Source organism: Electrona antarctica (genome assembly GCF_951216825.1).
Source record: "Electrona antarctica genome assembly, chromosome: 6".
Lineage (NCBI taxonomy): Eukaryota > Metazoa > Chordata > Actinopteri > Myctophiformes > Myctophidae > Electrona > Electrona antarctica.
Window position 1 is genome coordinate 14,697,782 of NC_136811.1, and position 22,661 is coordinate 14,720,442.

The window sequence follows — 22,661 nt, forward strand, 5'->3', positions numbered from 1 at the left end:
GAGGCGTACGTGGTAGACATGAGGTGAGGTGGGAGGTTATTTTCTAGTTTGTGTGAGAGAGACAATCGTGACAGCACCGGAGATCGTCAGGTAGATTATGTTAAGGAACGCGACAAGAGGTGCGATGTGGGCAATAATGTCCTGATGAGGGGGGGTTAGTTTTAACCGGCCACGTGGTCAGTTGACAACGGGTGTCGTCGCTGGTAGCCGTGATCAAGCGCACAGAATGCAGCCTACTGAGATCTGGCAGGTCATATAGACACAGTGAATGGAGCAGTGAATGCTCTGATTAAATGTGATTTTGTCCCTTTCAATGCATTGATGGCATTCGAAACGGGTGCAAAAAACACTTTCTGGCCTTACAGTCCATTGTTAAACTCACAAAAAATGCAGCTGTACAGAAAGCTTGAATTATCCTCTTTCTATCTGCAAGGTTTTTGTTTCATAAAAATACACCATAGACATGTTATGTCAAAGTTAGTGTCAAAGTTTGGAAGCACTTGTTTTCAATAACGCAACAACCTCCTGCCTCCTGCATTATGTGCAATTTAGAAACAGCTGGCACGCAGGACCGTTGAGTGATTTCCAACGAGCGCTTCCAAACTCCATGCTGCTCAATGTGTTGCCACTCAGTCTAAATGAGGGGGGTGTGTCCCGGTGGAAAAGTGATGCATGTGTGCACATAGATATTAAAAATCACACCCGTGTGAAGTGAGGGGCGCTCTTATCATCTTACAACATCGAGGAGCCAATAAGAGACCACTGTTTTTACCCTGACATACTGTACATACCCAACCGACTCGATCGCATTGCACCGATCACAGTACCTTACTCACCCAAGATATCATCAATAGCCAATAAGGGCACATTATGGTATTATTTTTTTTCCTGACAATACAACGACTCAAACTTAATACATACAGGTATGTTTTATGTGTAACCTCTATTAATCTAACTCTAATATTATATTATATATATATTAAAGTCTAACTCATGTTGCTATGATTAGATGATGTAATGATGATGTAAAACAAACGGTGTCAAAACAAAATTCTCTTTATTGTTAATGGCATTTAATGTTTGTGTTAGGGACAAGATGACGTAAATTAAAAAAATAGATGCCTCATTGGCCGCTGCTGTTCGTTGGAGCCATGTGTGTTGAAGGAGGGGTGGAACAATTTACACTGGAGGAAGTACGCCGGAAGTGTGGAAGGCACGCTACGTCATGCTGTCACTCAAGTGATTACTGGCCAATCACAGCGCATCTTTTCCGGGACTTATCAGACCCAAACATGCGCTCTGTGACGCACGCTCATGCTTCGCAAAGAATCTCGGGAATGTTTTGCCCTCCCTTGAGCACATACGCTCCAGAGCCGTAAAGGGCGTCTACCTTTATATGTCTATGTGTGTGCATACTATCTATTGTGATTTTTTTGGTCATTTTTGAGGGGCTAGTCCCTCCTATTATATGCCCAGCTTTCCGTCCAAAATAGATGTTGAAAAAGGTGTTTGTTTGTTTTGAATAATATGGGTGTCTGTTGCTTAAGTGGTAGGAACCTTTGTAACAGGTATTGCGTGACACAGGAACCTGTTAATGGTTGCACCTCTGTTCACATTTGAGCTGGAGAGCGCGTTGCAAACTCATTTAATAAACTATTGCCCTGTTGGATTAATTCATGGGGAAAAGGAAGGCACTTTCTCCCAAATATAGGTAAGACATACATTATTCTTAATTGCTGCTGCTGCTTCTGCGCAGAAATAGGGTGTTAAAATGTGTGAGTGTTGTGTGTCTAGCCTCTGTGATTAGCTTAATACACAGGCTTTTTAATTTCCAATACAAGTAACTGTAAAATCCAACGCAGACTGTTGGTGAAATAGAACACTGTCTTTGCTGTGTGTGTGTGTGTGTGTGTGTGTGTGTGTGTGTGTGTGTGTGTGTGTGTGTGTGTGTGTGTGTGTGTGTGTGTGTGTGTGTGTGTGTGTGTGTGTGTGTGTGTGTGTGTGTGTGTGTGTGTGTGTGTGTGTGTGTGTGTGTGTGTACATGCTGCGCAACGTGCTAAATAACACATTTTTATGCCATTGTGTGAAAAAAAAAAGCTCAGTCCCCTTGCTATAAATGCCTTCCTGTGTCCCTGGCACGCACGCACGCACGCACGCACACACACACACACACACTCTGTCAATCTTTTTTTCTCATCTTGTTCACATGCACACACAACATAACCATACATAGATAGACACAGTCCTATAAACTAAAGAGACAGACAGATAAACACCGCCATGCTCTGTGTGCGTGTGTGTGTGTGTGTGTGTGTGTGTGTGTGTGTGTGTGTGTGTGTGTGTGTGTGTGTGTGTGTGTGTGTGTGTGTGTGTGTGTGTGTGTGTGTGTGTGTCTTTTTCTCATCTTTCTTACTTGCATTCACGTTAACGTAAACACAGTACACAGACAGTCATACAAAGAGGCAGACAGATAAAGACACACATACTACACACACACACACACACACACACACACACACACACACACACACAAACAAACACAAATGATAACATTAGGCACACTGATGATTGTAGAGCTTGGGAATCACACGGCCCATATTCTGCCTTTCTATAGTGAGAGTGCATGGTGGAACTGGACCGCGGCCAATTTCCACTATAGCCTATCATTTCAGTCCATCTGTACACCCAATGCCCTCCCGTTCATTCCGCAGCACTCCCTGGATGTAACACATGGCGTTATTTACACATTTATGACACCCAAGCACATGCCAATCGATAGGCCGCTACATGAGGGACTGCCAGCCGCCTCTGTCATTGAATTCCCTTATCCCATTTTGGGCGGGAACCCCTTTTGGTGTTTTAAATTTAGCTATTGAAAAATAGCAGATCTACAAGCTCATAGCGCGCAGACCGAGTGGCGCGCTACGAGCTTGTAGGTCTGCTATTTTTGAAAAATCGTGAAAATATTTATTTCAGAAAAAAAAATCAGAAAAAAAAGAGGATTTAGAATATTTATTTTTAATTTTGTGGTCAGGCCTAAATGGGTTATTCAATCATGCCCTGTGGTTTTGATCAAAACACCATCCATCCACCAGCGGCGGGTTTCCGTGCGTCCTTCACTGGACGGGGGTTAATGAAGTTGGCCCCCAAAAGATTTCGATCATATTATAGCCCTGAGCAGTGCTTTGACTGCGTGGGTAGTTGGCAGTCAGGAGACAACTTTGCCCAAATGTGTAGTATAATTGTGTAATATAATACTTTTGGACGGCTGCTGCAATAACATAACGGGTCAAATGGTCATTTCTCTGTTAAAGTTGCCACAGGCTTATTTCCTCTTAGATAATGATCACTGGGTATATTACTGCTGTTAAATATCCTGTGTTGTTTTTGAGCGGTGCCTCTGCTACATTAGACACCTATGTGTGTCCCTGTACGTGTCCCTGTATGTGTCTGTCCGAGCACGGAAAGCTACAACTCTGTCATTTCTCGACCGTTTCGGAACGCGGGAAGGCTCGCCGGAACAGGGCCGGCCCCCTGGGCGTGTTCCTGTGAGTCTGGATGTTCCGGGGACCCCACGGGGAGCCCCACGGGGAGCCCCACGCGGTAACTCTGTCATTTCTTGACCGTTTCGGACGCGGTAAGGCTCGCCGGAACCGGGCCGGCCCCCTGGGGGTCTGGATGTTCCGAAAAATAATCAAAGTACAGTACAGAGCACAGTACACTACAGAGCACAGTACAGTAACTATAACAATAAATGTATAGTTGCACTGCTCAGTTCACACAGGTGTGATTTTTACATATGTGTTAAAAAGTTGTATTACTGTGGACCCAACCAACTGCTCATTACTGGATTTAACAGGTTTTGCCCACTCACCAAAACACTTCTCTCCCTATCCGTCTGTCTCCCTCGCCAAATGGAAAGCAATCTTTTTAAACACTTCTCCTATTAATTAAAAAACTACTTCACAAAAGCAATGCTGGTGTAACTAATGCATTAGCTGCAAAAATTGCTTTTTATATGTGTGGATTACACAAATTATGAAGAAGTTTCACATTCTCTTCACTTCATTTACCTGATGAATAGGCAAATTGATGTGAATTTAGTGCAAGATGTACCAATGTGTTTGTCACAGGCAGATTCGGCGCACTGGGGTGTCGAACTCACACCGGAAATTCTGTGAAATAACATTGAGAGATGGCTGGGCAAACTTATGAACAAACACTATTTCTGAACGATTGAGACCTTTATAAAATACTCTGCTCAGGGAAATAAAATAAGTCATATCACACATTGTTTTCTGCTGTGTAGCTTTTCGTACAGTTTTGTACACCGTGTAATTTTATGGAGGTATATAAAGAGCACAAAGTATGTTTCTGAACATGCCAAGAATCGCAAGACTGTGCACCGTTTCCTATCTCGCCACCAAATCTCGCAATACCTCCAAGACAGAAACGATACCTGCCGCTGTTTAGATCCTCAATAAAATGATGTACTGTGCAGTGTGCACATCGAAAAAGCAAGTGATTAGAAAACAACCCGTGATTATAATGTCTTCTTTTATATTCCTGAAGCGACAAAGGTCGCTATCGTTCATAAATAGTTTGTTCACGAGCCGGTCCAGCTGGCTCCATTCACTGCCAATCTGCCATGTATTTCATCGAACTCCCGGTGCGAGGTTTGCCACCCATGAAGCGCCATGGTGCATCCCCCCAGTGTCCAGAACGACCTTTCCTTCAGAATGAGCTTCCTAGCTCTGTAGTGCTGGCCATATCTATGGTAGTCTTGCGTTGCCAGACTGTTGCCTCTCGCAGATTTCCGTCATACAGTCTGGAGAACAGAAGCTCTGATCATGAGCAAGCGATAAAGCGGAAATGCATTTAATTGCATGTATTGACATTTATTTGGAAAAACATTGATAATGTAGATCAACTCATGGGCCTTGGTTTGCCTTTGCTTGAGTTAATTGCGACGGTAGGTCGCATTTACTATGAAAACCTGCATTTCTGTGTATTAGTCACGCCTCCATATAGTCGCGCCTCGTGACATCATGACTCCATATATGGTCACGCCTCGTGACATCACGCCTCCAGATATTGTCACGCCTAGTGACACGTCAATCGTCATGCCACTATATATGGCCATCTCCATAAAGCAAAGCAAAGCAAAGCAAAGTTACTATATTTACCCAGGGTATCTGGGCTAAGCTCAAGAACTTGTTTCCAGCCAGGCCCTGCTCATAGAACATTTCATGGAAGTGGTTCAATGCCTTGCTCAAGGGCACTTCAGCGGTGGTAATTTTAACGTGTCGGACCGCTGATTCGAACTGGCGACCTTCCGGTATCAAGACCGCTCCGCAATCCGTTCGGCCACCGCTGAAGATCACGACACTGACCTCATCTAACCCTGGATAACCATACCTTAGATCTCCATATATGGAGCTGACCTGTTCTGACATTCCATATGCTGATCCTTCCTGTTCTGACATTCCATATGTTGATATGACCTCATCAAACCCTGTACACTCAAGACACGCTCCATATATGGCCAGTACAGAATTCATTCCATATGTTGATCTGACCCCCCCATGCCAAAGCGCCAGCGCTCGCCCAGCAGTCTGCCATCACACAGGTGGATGCGTGCACAGGGCGTCTTACTGGTTGATACAAATCATTGTGCTTGGTTTGTCTCACCTTCTTAAACTGGAGGTTGCAGGCGAAGCGAGTTCAGTTTGCCTTGGGGTTAGTAACTTAAGGGACAGCACCAGGGAAGAGCTGCTAGGGCCTTAGGCGGTTACAGTTTCTTAAGTCTTGGTTTGTTGTTTTTCCTTAGTTTAGCCATCATGGGTTTCTTTCTCATTTCCTATTTGCTTTGCTTTCGTCCAGTCTTCCATTTATTTTTGTGTTATTTTATGCCGGCTTGCACTGTTAATAATAATAATAATACCAAAAACGGTATTTGTGGACCCGTCTACTTTTAGGATTCTTGAGCCATCGGACAACCTCAATTATTTTTCGGACCATACAATTAAATGTTCAATAAAAGGTCTATATCGCTTTGAGCCGAACAACCATTATGGGACCACAGACACAGAGAAGAGGGCTTATCGTAGAGCTCGCCAGGCAAGCTGCCCTGGGGAGTATCGCTTGATCTAGCAGGAACCGACAGACTGCCAGTGGTGGGGAGACCAGATAGAGAGGAAAAAGTATAGCAATGGGGGCTGGGGGAATTGTAAATAAACGACAATGGAGAGAAACAGCTACGATGATGCATGACTAAATAGAAAACTAATAGAACCCCAAATAAAGGAGTGGATTGTATGGATGTGTGGAGGGGGGGGGGGGGGGCGACGGGGGCTGACAAAACTCCAATTCCATGAGTCAGTGTAAGAAGAAACAGCGAGAGGAGAGGAGATAGAGTGTGTGCCAGTAGAGATAATGTGGACAGCGCGCGAGTTCAAACAAACCTGAAATTAAGAGAGGGAGCAGAATTGAGCTAGACAGAAGGAGACGCCGTGAAAAAGGGGGACAGGAAGGAGACCAAATTATACAGGGAGTCAGGGGGTGAGAAAGAGAATTGTAGTGCAAGAGGAGGCGGGCGAGATGAGGAGATAGGAAGCACCGGAGGGAGGAGGAATAAGAGGATAAAGGGAGGGAAAGAGATGATTAGGGGATGGGGGAGAAAGAAGGTTGGATGGGAAATGTGAGAGTGAGTCAGTGAGTCCCCTGCAGCCCTGGGAGAGAAAGAAAGACAGGGAAAGCGCAAGAATGATTAGGGGCAATGGGAGAGAGAGAGAGAACGAGAGAAAGCGAGAGAGAGAGAGAGAAAGATGAGCAAAATAGAGTCAGTCCCCACGGTCAAATAAACAAGGTGGTTATTGGTTTGATCAGCAAAGCGTGGGAGCGCTCCACTACATCACACAGACGCCCCGCCGTTTGTAGCTAATGGCTGTGCATGTGCGCCAACGCACATCGTACAAACCGGGGACACATGACATAATGTATCAACGCCACGAGGGCTCCCAACTCCATGCCGTTTACATGCTCCAGGAGGTCTAATGGCCGGGACGCTATTAGTGCACATTAATGCTTCTGCTGCTGCTTGTGTTAAAGGAGCATTTTATATTCACGCACATACGGGAAAAAAACATTACACACCCAGCTGATTTACTCAGCGGCCTACCTCCACAAATATAAACAGACTTCCATGGCGAGTTAATGAGAGATAATAGTATGCATTTGTTCTCCCAGCGATGTCATTTAGGATGACATTTATTGCATGTAAAGTTAATTAGAACTCTGTGAAATAATGAAAATAGAAAAACAGGAGCATGCCCGAAAGCCCCAAAGGGACGCTGCCGGGTTATAGGTTGCAAATTACTAGCTTCTGTGACATGGCTTGCTATGAAGTCGAGTCAATTTTATTTACGTAGCGCCGAATCACAACAAAAATGTCATCTCATGACACTTTAAGTAAAGAGCAGGTCAAGACCGCACTCGTTAATGTGGATTCACTGTGGACATTGCTCCCTTTCAAAACAGATCTTCTATCTGATTCTCAATGGGATTTTCTCCCATATAAATAAAAATGAATAATTTACCGAGACTTGCTCGTGGGAGAAATACTCCCATTAGCAAGTGCTTGACACGGCGGCAAGGGAAAACTCCCCGGCTTTAACAGGGAGAAACTTTCGAGCAGAATCTGGTGCTTAGGTGGGCGGCCAACTATAGACTGCAGTGAAAATCTCTCAGGAGGTTATAAATGATGTTGCAGAGACTGGGCCAAGTGTACGGTTCAGACGATGAGCAGATGAAACGTACCCTTCAAGCTGCTCTCACAGATTTCTGTTGTTGCGGTCTACTCCTTTTGTATGCTTCCTGATGTTGACGTTTTATTCGTGGTGATCTTAATGGAGCTGAAATGACACGCTGGCTGTGTCTGCTGTGACTTTGAGGCATTGTTAAGAAAGTCATTGTTGAAGCAGTTACTCTGCGAACAGTTTTTTGGGTGAATATTTTATTATCTCCGCTGTGAGATAAGCAGAAATGACAAAGACACACACAGAGACAGACACACATGCATGCACACACACGCACACGCACACACACACACACACACACACACACACACACAGCCTTGAAGGGAAATGCAAATGATTGAATATCATGCTTACTGAAATGTCCTCAAGGTGTTGTTACGTTTCAAGTGTTGAAACCAAAAGGTATAGTGGTATAGCATAGCATACCATGCATACATAAAGGTATAGTGGTATAGCATAGCATAGCATGCATACATAACTGAGATCAATGGAGGCTACAATCTTTTCTACAAGTGGAACCACCATTCATGCTTTATTTTCATGCATCATGCTTTGCATACATTCTCCTCTTTAGCCATATAATAATGAATTGAATTGCATTTTTATAGCGCTTTTCCAAGTGCTCAAAGCGCTTTACAATGGTTCATTCATTCATACATTGGGAGGTGAAGCGGAGAACAGTCGACACCAGCGTCCTCACTTCCCACATTCACACACCAATGGTGGCAAGCTCACACCGACCAACTCATTGGAGGCAATGTCTTGCCCAAGAACACTTCGACATGTGGACAGGAGGAGCTGGGATTCGAACCGCCGACCCAGGGATCATTGGACGACCTGCTCTACCTCCTGAGCCACAGCCGCCATATAATAACAACCCTGTTTGACGTGTGGAGGGAGAGATGTCAGCCGGTGGGGTTGGTTAGCCACTAGCCTATGTGACCAGATTTGACTGGGAGCCTGCCAGAGAAAAAACTGAATTTATTTATATTTTATCCAAAAAATAGCACAGGCAGACTCTTCACATACTATAGAGCGTCGCAGTCCCGCCCCCTTTCATGACGACGCCAGGCCCAGGAAATATTTCCCAATGCATTTTTCCCATAGTCATTTCAAAACGTATTTATTTAAAGACCTTATAAGCGTCGTACAAAGCCAACTCTTGTCGTGACAAATCATGATAACAAACACAATATTTTGGACCAAACAAATCATTACAAAGAAGACAAACAACAAAAAAAGTGTTGTAACCTGCTGTTTTCTTCTTCTTTCTAATGATTTGTTCCAGAAAAATTGTGTTTGTTGTCACGACAAGAGTTGGCTTTGTACGAGGCTTAAAAGATCTTTAAATAAATACTTTTTGAAATGTCTATGAGGAAAATGAACGGAGAATCATTTCCTGGGCCCTGGTAGGGGGCGGGGACTGCGACGCTCTATAGAGCATGTCTGAAATAAATATCAGAGCTGAAATCGACATGTAAATAAATGCTCAAACATGTAGCTAGGTGTAATGTTAGATTCCACAGAAGTGAACCTTTCAAGCCTGTTTTCTCAACTCGCTGTTTTCTGCAAAACTACTCTATAAGCCACATCTCCAAAACTCTAAAACTGAACAACCAATATGCCAATTTGAAGCTATGATTCCCTGCTTTCATATAGGCAGTCCCTCAGTCAAATTTGACCACCTATAAAGTAAATGGGGGTTAGTAGCCTATAGATCAGGGGTATTCAACTAGATTGGACAGGGGGCCACAATTGTAAGATTACTTAAAGTTGGGGGCCGCAAGACAACCAAAAAAAAGGTATCTATTTCACCATTTCACCGAAAACAAAAGTTGCATTGTATATATTTCCGGTTACATAGAAGAGAGCACAACATGAGTTCGGAGTGCAGTTCGTCCATTACATGCCCATCTCCCTCTATTTGTAGCTACCACTTTCTTAGTTTTCAGTGGCTTGTTTTTCCATCACACCAAATAAACAATTCTCCATCTCATCCATTAGCTTTGACACCGTTGTGTTTTTCATCCAATAGTTTCCCAGGCTGAATGTCACTATGCCCTCATGATGCCCTAACTCTCAACTGATAGTTCATGAAACATCAAGATGAGTCATATGAGCCTGTTGGCCTTGTTATCAACAAGGTGAAAAGAAATGCATTCATTCAATCATATACTTCACCATGTCAGCCTGCCCCAAAACCCTTCTTACGAAGACACTTCCGTGCCATGGACACATTGGTAGCCACTAGCCACAGCGAGGTTGATAGCCTATAGCAGTGGTTTTCAACCAGTGGTCCGGGGACCACCTGTGGTCCTTGAGGGGGTTCCAGGTGGTCCCCATGCTAAATGAAGGAGAGTTGGTAACCAAATAATAGACCCTTATAGATCTTTAACTCTTGAGAGTGTAAAATGAAACCAAATGGACCCATATACGGGTCCATACGGGTTCAAAAGGGAATGAATCAAGTTAAATTATTGCTAAACATCTGCATTAACATCAAACATCAAAACAGCATGGAATTGTGGAAAAAACTTTATCCAATGATAACAAAATATCCCTTAGTTTTGGGTCTGAAAGGCAAAACGTCGTTAAAATGGTGGTCCGTGGCTCAATTACCGAATAAATAATGGGCCTTGATATGAAAAGGGTTGAAAACCACTGGCCGCTATAATATAGTATAGGATTGGTTTACTTGGTTCACTGACCTAGAGGAAAGAGTGGTGGTTGTCATTAGCATATAGAGAAAAGAGCTAGGTTGGCATAGTAGTCACTCAGTGGCGTGCATGCACAGACATTTAGAGGGGCAGGTGCTCAAGTGGAAAAAAACGGCACCTTGTGCAGCGAGTGGAACCGGCCGGTTGCCCTAATAGTGTGAGATTTATAGATTGTGGGGCCTAAATAATATATTAGAAGCTTTTTTTTATCAATAATTGATCAATGTCACCATGGTTCACATACTGTACAGTGTACACCGTACAAAAAACAACAACAAAAAACGTTTTTTTCCCCCAAAAGGGCACATTGCTGTCCAGAGGGAAAAGGGCAGGCCCTAGTGTCTATCTGTGCACGCCACTGTAGTCACTACTAGTTTATAATGGAACGAGATGTTTGTGCTGTAGGATGTAGAGAGGAGAGGTGAGAAGACGAGAGGTTCTATAGATCAGGGGGTGTAACAATCACAGAGAACTATTGATCCGTGCTTGTCACGACCAACCCAATGTAGTAATTATTCATGATAATGAATTGACCATTAATTGTACGACTGCTGACTACAGAATGTTTTTAATAATTCATCGCTAAAGCATGGAATAAAGAATTTGTGCACTCAAAAAAAGCCAGAGTGAGAGCCCCCCCCAGTGCACAATAATAAGGTCATATCTTCAGGCAACATGTTTCAAGGCACAGTCACACTAATGCCTGCTCTTAAAAGTACATATACAAACATTGTATGATTATCGGCTAACCGGGAAATAAAAGCATCTGTGTCATTTTAGATTTTAGCGTCGGCTATTAAAAAATATACATGTATGTACATCTACAACAATCTTAAAAGTGATTGATTTAAAGGCATGGGTTAAAAATTAAAAAAAAGAGAGAGAAATTACTTTTAGTTTAAAAGTGCACATTTAACTAAAATATGTTTTTACTTCATTACCTGGTATACATGTATTCACATTGCCATTATCATTATTATTATTTTTTTAGTTTTTGCGGTTTTTGTAACACATTTCTTTCACCCAGTGTCAATTATCTAATGTAATCCTGGGCGCTACACTCCCTATGCCAGCCTGGGGAGAGCAATGGACTGACTTCATGCTTCCTTCAATGCATGAGGAGTCAAAGCTGCTTTTTTTCACCTGACAGGGGAGTTTCCCCGGTTGGGCGTAGCACGTGGAAGGAACACGTTATTGCAACCAGTTCCTTTCCCCTCCATCGGCATGGGGGAGGCAGTGTAGAGACCAGGATTACTGCATGTTTGGGTACCGTACTACATGCTCAATTCTACAACCACCAAACCCAGTTTGGCTCCTGAGTCTGACCCACACTGTCACTCCCCACACTGTCCCTCCCCACACTGTCACTACTCCCCACACTGTCACTACTCCCCACACTGTCACTCCCCACACTGTCCCTCCCCACACTGTCCCTCCCCACACTGTCACTACTCCCCAAACTGTCCCTCCCCACACTGTCACTACTCCCCACACTGTCACTATTCCCCACACTGTCACTACTCCCCACACTGTCCCTCCCCACACTGTCACTACTCCCCACACTGTCCCTCCCCACACTGTCCCTCCCCACACTGTCACTACTCCCCACACTGTCCCTCCCCACACTGTCACTACTCCCCACACTGTCCCTCCCCACACTGTCACTACTCCCCACACTGTCACTCCCCACACTGTCCCTCCCCACACTGTCACTCCCCACACTGTCAGTCCCCACACTGTCCCTCCCCACACCGTCCTCCCCACACTGTCACTCCCCACATTGTCACTACTCCCCACACTGTCACTACCCACACTGCCACTCCCCACACTGTCACTCCCCACACTGCCACTCCCCACACTGTCACTCCCCACACTGTCACTCCCCACACTGTCACTCCCCACACTGCCACTCCCCACACTGCCACTCCCCACACTGTCACTCCCCACACTGCCACTCCCCACACTGTCCCTCCCCACACTGTCCCTCCCCACACTGTCACTACTCCCCACACTGCCACTCCCCACACTGTCACTACTCCCCACACTGCCACTCCCCACACTGTCAGTCCCCACACTGTCACTACTCCCAACACTGTCACTACTCCCCACACTGTCACTACTCCCCACACTGTCACTCCCCACACTGTCACTCCCCACACTGTCACTCCCCACACTGTCCCTCCCCACACTGTCCCTCCCCACACTGTCACTACTCCCCACACTGTCAGTCCCCACACTGTCACTACTCCCCACACTCTCCCTCCCCACACTGTCACTACTCCCCACACTGTCACTACTCCCCACACTGTCACTATACTCCCCACACTGTCACTCACCACACTGGTACTACTCCCCACACTCTCCCTCCCCACACTGTCCCTCCCCACACTGTCACTACTCCCCACACTGTCCCTCCCCACACTGTCACTACTCCCCACACTGCCACTCCCCACACTGTCACTACTCCCCACACTGCCACTCCCCACACTGTCACTCCCCACACTGTCAGTCCCCACACTGTCACTACTCCCAACACTGTCACTACTCCCCACACTGTCACTACTCCCCACACTGTCACTCCCCACACTGTCACTCCCCACACTGTCCCTCCCCACACTGTCCCTCCCCACACTGTCACTACTCCCCACACTGTCAGTCCCCACACTGTCAGTCCCCACACTGTCACTACTCCCCACACTCTCCCTCCCCACACTGTCACTACTCCCCACACTGTCACTACTCCCCACACTGTCACTCACCACACTGGTACTACTCCCCACACTCTCCCTCCCCACACTGTCCCTCCCCACACTCTCCCTCCCCACACTGTCACTCCCCACACTGTCCCTCCCCACACTGTCCCTCCCCACACTGTCACTACTCCCCACACTGTCAGTCCCCACACTGTCAGTCCCCACACTGTCACTACTCCCCACACTGTCCCTCCCCACACTGTCACTACTCCCCACACTGTCACTCCCCACACTGCGGTTCAGGGTCTATTCAGGAAGACTTTCCTACCAGAGTTTAGCTGTTATGATGACTGCAGTCAGGATGAGCAGCGAGGAGATGGTCACTGTGACATAGAACTGAGGGTCCACTGTAAGACAGACGCACGCACGCACGCACGCACGCACGCACGCACGCACGCACGCACGCACGCACGCGCACGCACACACACACACACACACACAGAGTTATCTTTCGATTGTGACCATATCATTTCTAAGAAAGTAATCAATATAGCATAGCACGGAACTGTAAAATCTTAAAGGCAAAATCAAGCCTCCAACACCGATACTGTAACTCCACTCGGATTACATCATCCAATGCCCATTATCTCTATGTGCAGCACACACACACATGTATTACTAGCACACTGTGACCACGGCTACTGTGCCCTAAACAAATGAGTAGTCATTAAAGTGAATTAAACATGACATTAAAAGTGGCAATTGAAATATATAGGGCATCGATCCAATGGCACATTCAGATCCTCAGTGTGAATTCAACTCAGAGCGTGTGAAAGTGGACCCACTTGGACCCTGATACACTTCCAGGACGTCAAGTGTTAAATGAACACTGAGGATGTTACCGAGCATGTTTGCTCTGTGTGGAATCAGCCCACCGATTCTCACGACTGATGAGAATTTTATTAAGCCTTCGTCTGACACAGCAGCAGACATGGGGGGGGGGGGGGGGGTGGTCTTCAATCTCTCCCTGGTGACAAGCTAAGCTCCCTCAGAGGACTGCTGGTGTCTGTGTGTGAGAGTGGATTCACGCAAATCGTAGCTTGTGACGATCTTCCCATCAGTGTTGTTGATTTCGTCGACTAAAACTAAGAGGAAGAATGTCCGTCGACTACCTTTTTTCACTCGCGATGACCTTGTCGATTGGCTACTTTTGGCGAGGAGATTTGGGGTAGAGGAAAGAAGTTTGGGAACCAAAGTATAGACCCCTGGGGGACTCCGGGTAACTTAGTATACACAGGGTTTAAGTGGTTAATGTGTCCCGTGTCCAGCGGTGGCATAGTTGTCCACACCCACATGCAGGTAGCTCGGTTCTCACATGGCATCCAAGCAAAGCCGTGCCTCTCCGTCCACTGTCCCCCTTATCGACATCCTGTTCACCTGCCTCAATAGAAAAACAAGAAGACGAAGTGGAAGTGGACGGCCCACTCTCAATCGAGAAAAACAAAATCATTTAATGTGTCCATCGATGGTGAATAGGTTAAAGCCCTCTGTCTCCGAATCGATCCTATATATGCCATCGTCGCTGATCCATATGATCCAAACCTGCCAGTGGCTTCTCTGTCTCCCCCTCCCTGTGCTTCTAAATGTGCTGTCTCCCCCTCCCTGTGCTTCCAAATGTGCTGTCTCACCCTCACAACGCTCTACTTTCCAAACTGTGAATCTAAACAAGGGAGAAAGAGATGTTTATTCATAGTGCTGCCAACTGTCAGTCATTTGGTAGGTAAAATCCTCCACAGCTGGAGGCTGCAGGATTTAAGATTGAATCCTGCCAGCCGGTTCCCTTGTGTCCCATCATGTGCCTCTCGCTTGAAGTAGGGGACTGGACTGGACTGGACTGGACTGGACTGGACTGGACTCGACTGGACTGGACTCGACTCGGTTTGGGAGAAAAGTGAAAAGTCAATCTATTGCTACATATTTTGGCGAAGGTTTCATCCTGATCCGACACCTCCTTTGACTTCCATGCCAAAAAATATAAAAAAGAAAAGTGTAGAAAAAGAGAGCGACTTCCTTCGGCACTGATCGGTCCAGGTGTGTCCAGCCGTTTGCAGATGTATACCCGGGACAGACAGACAGACAGACAGACAGACAGACAGACAGACAGACAGACTGACTTGACACATTTATGGACAGATCGCCTCCTAAAATCGCCACGCTATAAAAAATCCATTCAAGTGCTCATGGCTGCAGTTCTTCATCTCTGTAGGCAGCTGGGATGACTACACGTCCTTCCTTCCTTCTTTCCTTTCTCCTGTGACCTTGTCTGTACCGCCCCCCAATCACCCCCCCCCCCCCCCCCCCCCAACCGTCTGCCTTCTAGACTGTCCACATAAAGAAGAAAAATACAACGGAACACAAGTTGCTACCACCTGCTCCCTCGTTATATAATAAATCCGGTCCGGGTAATAGCGCCCCCACCTTCCTCCGGCTCGCTCTCCTCCGCCCCCGTCCCTCCGTCCAGGTCCCGGGCGTCCACGATGGGCTCCACGACGTGCTGGGGCTGGGTGGCCCCCGGCGCTCCCTCAGGGTACAGCCAGGCCTCGGCCGCCAAGGTGGAGGACGCCTGCTGGGTCCCTCCTCCTCCGCTGTGTAGGTGCCGCTCCGTTTCCTGGCTGGACAGGAAGTGATGCGTGGTCTCGTCCTCCAGCATCTGCGTGGGCCCCCACACCACGGCCCAGAGCGGCGTGGGCGTGGCCTGGCCCGTGGCGGACTGCTCCGGGGGCGTGGCGGTGGCGGCGGCGGCGGGGGCCCCGGTCCCTCCCATGAGCGACACCTGGCGGCCCTCGTCCTGCCTCCCGCCGCTGTCGTCACGGTTACAGGTGGAGGGCCGTGTCACCAGGGCAACCAGGAGCAGAGGGAGAAGGCAGCCAAGGGCGGTGAGTCGTGTGACAGGAGAGAGGGAGCTGGAGAAGAGAGATAGAGACGCGCACATTCCAGAGAGGGAGGAGAGGAAAGAAGACATGAGAGGAAGGAGAGAGAGAGACAGTCGAGGAGACGGTGACAGGTGGAGAGCAGATCATGTAAGGACACAGGTGGGAAGGAGAGGTGACGTGAGGCAGGTATGTAAAGGATGGATAGGGAGGAGAGAGGGACAGACGTGCAAGAAGGGCAGAGAGGAGACGAAGTTAACAGTGAGAAATGCATTGTCTTTTCTCTCCCTCTCAATCGCTCTATCTATCTCACTCCGTCTAGCTCTAACTCAGGATGGCCCAAAAAGCTCCCCAACTTGACCCATGTGTGCCAGCAAATCAGTCCCAATGCCCTTCCGTAGTGGCAGCCTCCCATATATCCCTCTCACCTCCGATTCCATCCATCTTACCATCTCTCCATCGCTTCGCTCTGTTCACTGAGCATCCACACCTCCGATCATCTCTCTCTCTCTCTCCCTCCCTCTGGAAGAAAGGACACTGGGGGGGGGGGTGGTTCGGTGGGGGGGGGGGGGGGGGGTGATAGACAGAGATAAAGAGTTAGCAATGGAGAAGGCGGCAAAAGAGAAGAGAGGCTGAGGGTGGAGAGAGAGAGAGAGGGAAATGGGGGTTGGTTCTAGCCTTTTATACTGGCAGATAAAGAAAATGTAAACATAGTTGGCAGCGATGCAATTGGCAGATTTACCCCCTACCTTCCCTCGCTCTCTCTCTCTCCCGCTCTTTATCATCCACCTTTTTCACATAGACAAACACACACATACCGCTGCAGGCATGGGGATTTTATGGTCAATTACACACCACATGGTTATACAGAACAACACACATCTGGCATACGTGTGCACACACACACACACACACACACACACACACACACACACACACACACACACACACAGCAGAGGAGCACACTTTCATGCTTTTTCTCACCACATTAACATCAAGGCACACTTTTTCCTCGCAGGCACAAATACCAAAACACTGGGATAAAAGCGCTCTCATCTCTCTCTGACACATGTTTAAAACACACACACACACACACACACACACACACACACACACACACACACACACAGTACACCTGTGTATAAGACATCTTTGTAAGCATCATGCACAGAACCAATAGTCCAAATGCCACTTGCGGCAGGGTAAATACAACTTTCAATGTAAAGTGCCGACAAAATTCCACTGAAATGTCACTTCGGCACATAGACACGCAACGGAGCAGGCACAGACACAGGAGTGCGTGCCCGCACATAAACACAGACAGACAAAATAGGAGTTGGTATGCCTACCTCTGGCTGAGAAGAGAGGGAATGAAAGAGGGAGATAGAGAGAAAGGGGGAGATATAGAGAGAGCGCGAGTGGTAAAAAAGCATTGGTTGCCGTAGCGACTGAGACATGTAGAGAGAGTCGGAGAGAGAGTGAGAGTGAGAGGGAAAGAGAGAGGAGGATAGAGAAGGGAGGGGGTGGTGGTGGGAGGGCAAGAGACTGTAGGAAAGAGATTTAAATGCTAATTATGTGTTTTTTTCTTCTTTTTTTCTTTTTAGAAAAAAAAAATCGCTCAATTAAATGGATGCAAAGAGGAGGGGAAAAAGAGATGGATTTGCAGAGACAAATAAGAGGAGTACACTGTAGCGGGGAGGGACGACATTAACCCATTTAGACCCAAGTTCGATTCTACAAATGTCTTCTAAATCATGACAGTTTTCAGAAAAACCCACGTTTCTATGTCAGTGGTTCTCAACCTTTTTCATGTCAAGGACCCCAAAAATTATATGTATTTGGTCGCCGACCCCCATCTGAAAATATGTTGTTTCAGGGACCCCCCCCCCCCCCCCCCCCCCCCAGAAGCAAAGATTTGAGTTCAAAATGTTCGTTCTGAATAAATATATATTCCAATTTTGCGCCACATTTTCACGATTTTTCAAAAAGAGCAGACCTACAAGCTTGTAGATCTGCTATTTTTCAATAGCTAAATTATAACATAATGTTTAAAACACCAAAAGGTGGTTCCCGCCCAAAATGGGTTAATACGCTCATTTTGGTCGCGCTCTGACAGCAGAAATAACTCTTCAATTATGTTGACCAAAACCGCAAAGACACCCCAGGGAGAGAGAGAGATGAGCGAGAGAGCAAGAAAGGGGAGAACGAGGAGAAAAGGGACGAATTACATGAAAGAAATTACATTAAAATAACATTGACATTTTCTTTAACAGCATAATGTCTCTGGAAACTGCAGCAGGTCAAGTCAAAAGAAAAGAAACACACATTATTCAGAAAGTGAGAGAGTCACACGACCGTGACAAGCTTTTTATTACAACATACTGTACATGTTAAATAACATTTACATATAAGGAAACGACAATGTGTGCACTCTCTCGCTCTTGCACTCTCTCTCTCTCACACTCGCTCTATTTTCCTCTCAATTTCTTCCCCGCGCCGTATGCTCTCTCGCCGTCGCTGACACTCACTCAATCTGTCACTCTCTCTCTCCTCCTCCACCACCACGCAGCTCTCTCTCTCTCTCTCTCTGAGCTGTCACTCCCTCCCTTCCTCTTCTCTTCCTCCTCATGGCCGTGGGGCGTCTTATAGTCCGTGTGTGTGTGTGTGTGTGTGTGTGTGTGTGTGTGTGTGTGTGTGTGTGTGTGTGTGTGTGTGTGCGTGTGTGCGTGCGTCTGTGTGTGTGAAAGCATGAGACTGCCGCTCACTGAAGAACACAGCGGAACCAAGAGGCAGACTGCGCCTCCGTTGCATTGTGGGATTGGTAGTCTTTTTCTTCATCGTTGGCACCATCCTCATCCTCATCGTAATCTGGGTGCAGAGGATTGTAAGAGTCGGTCACACAACACAGAATATATCAATCAATCACCTCTAATCATTTTTAATTTGGTAATGACAATCACAGCTCGGACATTGTGTATGTGTGTGGTGTGTGTGTGTGTGTGTGTGTGTGTGTGTGTGTGTGTGTGTGTGAGTGTGCGTGTGTGTGCGTGTGTGTGTGTGTGTGCGCGTGCGTGCGTGCGTCCTATACCTTCATCACTCTGCTCCTCATCTTCAGTTTCTGACTCTAGTAAGTCCTCCAATCGGCTGTCTCGCTTTACCGTGACATCACCCCTGTGACAAGACAGTTAATTAATTACAGACTAAATATGTTGTTGAAAAAAACAAACAAGAGAACAATAAATTATCCAGAGAAATGTTCGAATCCTGGGATGTATAGTTTGTATACTGTATGTATTGTGCAGTGTGAAATACTCACGCAAATGTTACATTTGCATGGCTTTTGGAGTCAAGTTTATGGACTTTTAATGTTTGTTTAGAGCACTTTTAACAAAAGTTGTTTGCCAGCTAAATCTATGCTTTGTTTAGGGCACTAAATGACGACGTGGTGCGTCATGAGGCCAATATGAATACATCTTGTGACTAGGGGTGGGTCCCGAACCTCGGGACCAAGCAGGTACCGAACCGAACATGCATGGGTACTGGGTACCCATTACCCATAATTCAATTTCGGTTCTAGCTCAGGCCTTCGTCAGTGTCAAAATTGAGCAATTTTGACACTGACGAAGGCCTGCGCGCCAAAACACGTTTGTCTGTCTGGTATGACTGCTGCTGCGGAGCACTATGATCATTAAACAAAGACTCTTACTCGACTGGAAGTGCGGATTTTATTAATTTTCTATATGTTCATTTTGAATCTGCACCCAGCACACGCCTGAAACTATATAAAACTGTCTGAGTAGAGCGGGCCTTTTCCCTTGAAGTGAAATGAAGAAAATGCCAGCACTCATTATATGTCGTTTTCACATGATTTTATTTACCTCTGATGAGAGTGGACAACGGACGCGTTTCGACCTGGTTGGCCTTCCTGTCAAGGCCAACCAGGCCGAAGCGCGTACGTTGTCCACTCTCATCAGAGGTAAATAAATCATCCTGTATTTTCGAGCTTTGCACCTTGAAGGATCTTGTTCTAACCTGGAGTGCTGCGTGTTGTCTGCTTCGGCAGTGCTTCTCTTCTCGTGCTAACACAAACATTCAATGCCATTGACAATGAAAGGAGAATTTACGTCATATGTGTCTGAGCAAATCGACATGTTACGTCATGGTGATGTACGATGATAAGAGCGCCCCTCACTTCACACCGGTGTGATTTTTGAGTATACAGGTTTAAAGTTTGTTTTTAGTTCAACGTTTGTTTGAAAAACGCCATTGACAATAAAGAGAATCTAATGTTTGTTTTGTCACCGTTTGTTTTACATCACCATTACATCACCTAATCATAGCAACATGAGTTACACTAACTCACTTCACACAGGTGTGATTTTTTTTACATTTTGAATAACTTTGAATTACTTAGTGAAAAAGAACGTTTGAGAACATTGCAGTTTCCTGTTCTACCAAGTAGTTAATTGGATTCAATCGCTATCAGAGGTTTTAAGTTAGCCCCTCATCAGAAAACTAGATTGGAAAGCAGCAGCTAGTACTCTGGCCTCCTCAGCCCTGGAGTGGAATAACCACGCAGATGAAGAGGATTCACTTTGTAAAATATTCATCATTCTTCCAGCGGAGGATTTGTTTTAAATTAACCACTTCAAATGAAATGAAATGAAATAATTAATTGGCATTGGGTTCATTCACGCAAGACAAATACAATTTCCTGCGTCTTATTTTGGCAAATGGGACGTATCCTATTTTAGAAGCAAACATTCCCCCAAAGGTATAAATGAGCACAAATAACCACCAGTTAACCCATTTTGGGCGGGAACCCCTTTTGTTATAATGTTATAATTTAGCTATTGAAAAATAGCAGATCTACAAGCTCATAGCGCGCCACCGAGTGGCGCGCTATGAGCTTGTAGGTCTGCTATTTTTGAAAAATTGTGAAAATATTTATTTCAGAAAACTGGAGGATTTAGAAGATTTTTTTTTAATTTCGAGGTCAGTCCTAAATGGGTTAACCCATTTAGGACTGAGGCCGATTAAAAAAAAACGCCTTCGTTATATTTATTAAAAAATTACAAAACATTTATGTTGCTATATATATATATATATATATATATATATACAGTATATACTGTACCAAAATTGGTTCCCTTGAAAGAAGGTATGGTTACAAAAAGGGGTTCCCACCCATATGTGTACATACAGTACAGCTATCATGATTCCCATCTCTAGAATGACATATGGAATCCAATCTCGCGTGTGCCTCCTATGAACCGTCTCCCTCTCTGCTGTCTTACTTATCTATTTATTGCCTCAATAAATAGGAAATACCACGGGCTGCTTGTTGAGTGCCTGTATATTAACTATATCATATATTTTCGAGAGCGTAGAGGTCTGACGGGTTATTGGAGCGCCGCCCACCTCTGCTTGCCGGATTTGGGAAGCTGCTCCCACACAATGAGGCTGTGACCACCGGTGACCCAGCGGTGACCTCCGCTCGCGGTGAGCCATGCCGCAAAGCAGAGGATTCTGGGAGCTTCTGGGCTGGTCAGCGAGGCTAGGTACCTGCACTGAGGAAGAGAGAATACTGGAGGGCGAGAGAGAGAGAGAGAGACAGTAACAGAAACAAGTACAGAGGCAGAGAGAGAGAGAGAGAGAGAGAGAGAATGACAGAGGCAAAATGATGCGTGGGTGAGATGAGAACTCAGTTGAGAACAATTCTGTTTGATTTTCTCGTTCCGTTGTCAGTTTGTTTGTGAGAGATGTTTGTATAAGCCCCATGGGCTTGTAAGGGAAAGTCTGAAGCCATTTGTATCTCATTTCCATTACTGTGCACTTTTTTTCCCCCTGATTTTATTTCTGTGTGCTCTAATATCGTTCGAACTTGGATAACTCCGATGTGAGGTAATGTGCGTGTCATCGACATCGACATCGACCCGTGTGCTGCTGGTGTCAACGTAATGAAAGTAGTGTTGTAGATGTACTTTTAGAAGTGGGGGGTCATGTGCATATCCATAAAAGTAAACGACAAACAAAAATATTTTAGACATGAGAGAAGTGGGGGGATGGCGCTCCCCCACGTCCCCCACCCACTACACCACGGCGGGGCGGCGGTGGCTCAGGGGTAGAGTTTCCGGATGGTAACCGCAAGGTCGCCAGTTCCAACCCGGGCTCCCCCAGAGTTAGTGTCGAAGTGTCCTTGAGCAAGACACTGAACCCCAAATTGCTCCTGATGTGCTGGTTGGTACCTTGCATGGTTTCTGCCGCCATCAGTGTATGAATGTGTGTGTGAATGGGTGAATGTAATGCACAATCTATGTAAAGCGCCTTGGATAAAGGTGCTATATAAATGCACCATTTACCATTTACCATTTACCACTGAATGAAAGTACAAGCCCACAAGTCACGTTGCAAGCTTCTTGTAACTACAAGGGCGGCCAAAGCTGAATGGCTAGAGGCCATCTGAGAATCAGAAGGTCCACGGTTCACCCCCCAGTCCGCTTA

At 46.2% G+C, this 22,661-nt stretch overlaps 2 protein-coding genes across 3 annotated transcripts in view; one reads left to right on the forward strand and one right to left on the reverse strand.

Moving 5' to 3' along the window:
- Positions 1-1,672: 1,672 nt before the first annotated feature.
- The window catches only part of LOC306924684 (uncharacterized protein), a 67,949-nt gene continuing 46,960 nt past the window's right edge, over positions 1,673-22,661 (forward strand). Inside the window, exon 1 of the mRNA XM_079503280.1 lies at positions 1,673-1,711. The gene's annotated coding sequence lies outside the window, so the exon portion shown is untranslated. The remainder of the gene's footprint in view (positions 1,712-22,661) is intronic.
- LOC306924683 (uncharacterized protein) overlaps positions 18,518-22,661 on the reverse strand; it is a 34,475-nt gene continuing 30,331 nt past the window's right edge. For both annotated transcript variants that reach the window (XM_079503276.1, XM_079503277.1), the window contains exons 11-13: positions 21,579-21,744; positions 19,246-19,328; positions 18,518-19,025 (exon numbers count right to left, since the gene is read on the reverse strand). In XM_079503276.1, coding sequence (XP_079359402.1) covers positions 18,919-19,025; positions 19,246-19,328; positions 21,579-21,744 — 356 coding nt within the window. In that variant the 3' untranslated portion in view covers positions 18,518-18,918. The remainder of the gene's footprint in view (positions 19,026-19,245; positions 19,329-21,578; positions 21,745-22,661) is intronic.